At 35.2% G+C, this 5,412-nt stretch overlaps 2 protein-coding genes across 2 annotated transcripts in view; one reads left to right on the top strand and one right to left on the bottom strand.

The window, feature by feature from the left end:
* Positions 1-3,674, top strand: part of LOC137971430 (DNA polymerase delta subunit 2-like) — an 11,771-nt gene extending 8,097 nt beyond the window's left edge. Inside the window, exons 2-5 of the mRNA XM_068818259.1 lie at positions 388-545; positions 1,169-1,296; positions 2,291-2,392; positions 2,717-3,674. Coding sequence (XP_068674360.1) covers positions 388-545; positions 1,169-1,296; positions 2,291-2,392; positions 2,717-2,859 — 531 coding nt within the window. The 3' untranslated portion in view covers positions 2,860-3,674. The remainder of the gene's footprint in view (positions 1-387; positions 546-1,168; positions 1,297-2,290; positions 2,393-2,716) is intronic.
* A 141-nt stretch (positions 3,675-3,815) lies between these two features.
* Positions 3,816-5,412, bottom strand: part of LOC137971124 (kelch-like protein 20) — a 5,798-nt gene continuing 4,201 nt past the window's right edge. Inside the window, exon 3 of the mRNA XM_068817862.1 lies at positions 3,816-5,412. This exon is cut by the window's right edge and continues 33 nt beyond it. Coding sequence (XP_068673963.1) covers positions 4,994-5,412 — 419 coding nt within the window. The 3' untranslated portion in view covers positions 3,816-4,993.

Below are 5,412 nucleotides of genomic sequence, written 5' to 3'. Positions count from 1 at the left end.
AGGAAGCAACTCTGCATTTCCAATTAATGTCTCTGTTCTTTATGGTTGTGTGCTAACTACTAGTTATGAGCAAACATGGACTCCAGTTGGCGTTAATGGGGGAGCACTGCCTTGCGTTAGGTTAGCCTGTGTGACTTCCCACGATTGTGTGACAAAGGAACCTCACTTATCTCCTCAGAACTACAAGCTGAATGCAAAACAGCACGTGCTGGATCGGACAAAATTGTCACAATCCATTAACTACATTTTACTTGCGTGACAGTAAAATTGTCTTTAATCAAGTATTCTCTTTTGTATTATGATGATGAAAACAGTGAACGAATTAAATTTTTCTGTTTTCCAGAGCTTTATTTCAGTATTCAACCTATTTGTTTATTTTTCCGACAGACTTGTGTTCCAGTAGACATAATGCCAGGCGAGTTTGATCCTGCAAATCACTCAATTCCCCAACAACCTCTTCATCGATGTATGTTTCCACAAGCTGCAGCTTACTCTACTTTTCAAAGTGTCACTAATCCATACGAGGCTATTTTTGGAGGAGTAAGGTAATTTACAAATTAGATACATGTACATTGTATCTTTAGGAAGTATTGATCTCATGTACATTTCTACCATTATGGTAACACTCACCAAATTACTAAAATCCGGACATTACTAAACAACGAAACGGCGAAACGAAGCACGAAAACACCATGTATGACTCCACCATACATTGAATACTAACCGACAAAGATTGGATTTGAAATTAAACATCGTTTTAGGCCTAATTAGGCCTAAAAAGTTATTGCTCCTAATCTTGGTATTAATAGATCTGAATCCTAATCTTAATCTCAATGAATTAGGAGCAATAACGTTTTAGGCCTATTTAGGCCTACGACAACATATGATCTCAAATCCAACCTTTGTCAGTTAGTATAATTCAATGTATGGTGGGGTCGTACATGGTGTTTTGGTGCTTCGTTTCAACGTTTCACTGTTTCGTTGTTTTGGTGTTTAGTAATGCCCCTAAAATCCTGTCTAAACATTGGTAAGTTTGAGCTCTGATCAAACCACATAATTTATTTTCTTTGGCTACAAAAACTCTTTCTGAGTCAATTTAATTGTTTACGTATCATGACTGAGATAACACATCATAATCTTGTTTTTTTAATACTATTTTTGCTTGCAGAATTCTTGGAACGTCAGGACAAAATGTTCATGACATTTACAGAGTCTCAAGCTTTGAAGATCACCTGGAGATTTTAGAGCATACCATGAACTGGAGTCACATTGCACCCACAGCTCCTGATACTCTCGGTAAAACCACTGCATTGTTTGGTATACATACATGCACACTTTGCCTACAATATTACTTTGCGCACAGGGTTAGTTCTCTTTTGCGTTTGATTGTTAAAAGTATATACTGCACAAATGAAAACAATCAGGAGTGGCTAGTAATGTTGGGTTTCCATCTTTCGCTGGTCATGAGAAAGTCTTTTTGGAGTTTGTACAATTAATGGAGGGACATCATTAGTTTTTGACTGTACAGCCCATTGACACCTCAAATGCCCCAGGGGTCAATGGGTTATGTAGAAGAGGTAATAATAATAATAATAATAATAATAATTATGATTATGATTATTATTATTATTATTATTGTTATTATTATTATTATTATTATTATTTATCTTACTCGTGCAATTTAGTGGCTTGGTAATATAATTATTGTTACAAAGACTACGTATTTACATGACTTAGTGGCATGACACATGATTAGCGTATATTTGCTCATAGACATTTGAATAATTTGTAATTTCTTAAGCACTTTAAAATGGGTACTTTTTTGTTAAGTTGGGATATTGTTGTATTCATTTTAGAGTTTTATCTGAGGTTTTGTTCTGCTCTATGGGAAGATTAAATCTCTCGTTTGTTGTGGCTGTATTTACTGTTTTTACCTTAGGGGATGACCTAAGCTACTGCAGTTCCATTTCCCTTTCTATCAATAACACTTTAAAAAGCAGGCTCTGGGAGCAGAGTACAGAAAACCAAAAAACTAAGCCATATATGAAGCTGAATGTAGGCATTTAACCCTGGACACATTGGTACCTGTAGGAGGCAGCTGTCCTTACCACTATTCCAAACCTGGTTGTTTGTGGCATCTTTCTAAAACTGATTGTAGTTTTGGATTAGTGTTTTGGATACCCCTGGGAAGTGCTGCAGAGTCCAAATACATTTGACCAAAAAGAGAAAATAATTAACAAGATTATTTTTTTCACTTGGGCAGCAACCGTGTACTATATTTTTTTTTTAGATTGTTACCCTTACTATATCAAGGACCCATTTATCTTGGAGAAATGTCCTCATGTTTACTTTGTTGGCAATCAGCCCACATACAAGAGCAAAGTCATTCATGGTAAGCTAGCTCAGTTCATGAGGCTTTAACTGAAGGGTCAGAGAGAGTTAAACAAGATTAACTGTACAAAAGCACACTCTAAATTATTTAGAGCTAGTGTGCTTTTGTACAGTTAGTAACTCTCTACACCACATCAGGAGAGCTAAAAATTACTAATATTATTGTGATCAGTTTTCATGGTTAAGTCTGTGTTGCAACTTGTTCTGAAAGAAGTGATTTTAATCTTGTCATGTGAATTTTGATTGACAATTTTGATACAAATCTGCTGAAACCAAAATATTCCTTTAATAATATAATTGACACACAAAAAATCCTTTTTTTCAGGAGAAACTGGCCAGAAAATATTGTTGGTGACAGTTCCTGCTTTCTCCAGTTCAAAGACCTGTGTGTTGTTAAATCTTGGTACACTCAAGTGTCATTCAGTGAACTTTTCTGCTTCTCTATTGACTCAGCAAGACGATGTTTAAAGTGAACAAGAGATGGAATTATAAATAAGATAGCAAACAGGAGCATAGAGACTATTTAAAATGTGTTTCATTTTGTGTTACATTAAGTCATTCACTTGATTGTAACATTCTTTAGATAGCCCTTTCATCATTCACAGAAACCACTTTGATGAAAAGTGATTGGGGTCTTACAGTACTTAAACTATTAGGCCTAATATTTATGCCAGGATATTCAAAAGATCATTTTCGATAGCTATTCTTTGCAATATTTTAACTTATGAATTCAGGTTCATTAAACACCTAAAGAAACAAATTAATTAAAGAGAGTGATCGATTTCATGTTACTTTACATTCAGGATCACTAATTTCATTAATTCAGTCTTGTTAATGTATGTAGACTATCTAATCAGAACCTGAGAGATGTTTTTCATAACATCTGATTGAGCAATAGTATTGACAAAGACAAAGGATGAAAAATCAAGGAAACTTGCAGAAACAAACAGTAAAGAATGAGAATTCCTCTATATCATTTCAACATTCTGAAATTAAAGATACAAAGGAGCATTTGAGCAGATCTGATCATATTTTGGGCACAACACAGCTTCCCATACGACATAAAATTATTATTGCAACAACAGAACAAAGAAAATAACCTACTGGTAATTGGAAACAAATGAAAACAATCTTATGTTCCCTAAAGGTTAGAGCCTTACTACATGGTAAACAGAAATAGCACATCGAAGTGACAAATTGTTACATAGAAACTGCAAAATGTGATGAAAAACAGAAGAAAGCATTTGATGAGAAGTGACCTTAATAAAAATAATGTCATTGAATCACCAGATTAAGGAGTGAAATCAGTTAAACTTTGCATGACAGAGACCAACAATTATTCTTCAATTTTATGTTACTTGGAGTTGCCATAATATTATTATTTTGCAAATAAATGGTGGCCCTGTGGTCCAATGGTTGCATGCAGCTGTGTCAGGGGTCAATCCCACTTTCACCACTTGCTGGAATTGTTTGAGATTCCAGCTTCATAGATCTCTGTCACACTTTGTAAATAGCTAACTGCTTGCTCCCTGGCAGGTGGGATACTCAACTCTTTGTAGGAGGACACTATTGAAAACTATTAGCTAAGCTTGTAATATGAACTAATTTCACAAACTTGGTTCTAATTATCTTTATTTATTCATTTTGGCCACATTTTATCAACAATACAATGATGAATTAAGAAATAACCAGCGCTTAGAACTAAAATTTGTCAAGTGACTGAGTGTTCTGATCTACAGATGTAAACAACAGAAGCAACTTTGGTAGGTCTTGAATTGTTGGTGAAAAAAAACCATCACCAGATTTAAATTATTGAATACAATGCAATCTTTATTAGCATTTCCATATATGTACATTGTATTGCCATACTAGAAAAATATCAATGAAATAATGAGCCATGTAAACTTTCATCCCCCTGAAGCTTTGAAGATCAAAATATTAATTTTACCAGTAATGCCCTAGTTATTTACAAAAAAAGAAACCAACATCATTAATTTTAATAAGAATGAAATTCAATCCTGACACAGTGACGGCAAATTAATATTGAATGTCAATGTCCATGTTGACATTCTTATTATTTTTGTTCAATTGATATTTTTACCATTTTTGACCCTTACTAATCGTCAATTTTTTATCCCTCCTTGTTTGACTATAGCTGGCAATTTAGGGCTTGCTGTGCTATGTTCAAAACTGCTGAAAGCCCCAAGAATAAAATAACCCTTCAATCTAACAGAGTTCACTTCATTCATAAGAACGTTGTGCAAGTGGTGAGGCACATTTTCTGGTAAAATCTCCAAGAAATTGACAATTTCAATTATTAAAATAATTATTAATTTAAATAACCGAAGTAAGCAGTCAATTCCCATAATTAACAGTTATTGTGTTGCCATGCTCCATAGTTACTAAAACAAGGAATGACCTAATGTGAGCTACAACTGTATCTAAAATGATCTAAAACAGACAAAATGGTGGTAGCTCATTTAAGATACCATTGTAGCTCATTTAGGTCATTTTAGAGACCGTTGTAGGTCATTTTAGATCATTTTACGTCATGTTAGTTACTGTTGCAGCTCATTTTAGATCCTCTTAAGAAGACCATCTTTTAAAAGGTGTTTTTCAGCACTGCCACGCCAGCAGCAGCACGACATCTTGTCATTGAAATCACATCTTCCCACTGATCAGTCCTAGGATTGTATGCCTCAACTGTATTGAGGTATGATGGCCCGTCTATTCCACCCACGGCATAAACCCAACAGCCGTATGACACAACGCATACACCATCCCTACACGAGTTTAGGGATGCAGCCTCTGTCCAGGAATTCATTCGAGGGTCATACATTTCAACTATATCCAGCCTTTGAGCACCATCAAACCCACCAACTGCATAGATTCGACCATCTAGTGCTGCAGCACCTATTCCTGCTCTTGGTCGGCACATTGGGGCCAGTTGAGTCCATCTGTTTGTGTGAGGGTCATAGCATTCAGTTGAATTGAGAAATGAAACCCCATCATTTCCCCCTA

This window comes from Montipora foliosa, chromosome 9 (genome assembly GCF_036669935.1).
Source record: "Montipora foliosa isolate CH-2021 chromosome 9, ASM3666993v2, whole genome shotgun sequence".
NCBI classification, from domain to species: Eukaryota; Metazoa; Cnidaria; class Anthozoa; order Scleractinia; family Acroporidae; genus Montipora; species Montipora foliosa.
The sequence above is the reverse complement of the archived record's forward strand: the minus strand, read 5'-3'. Positions and strand labels throughout refer to the sequence as shown.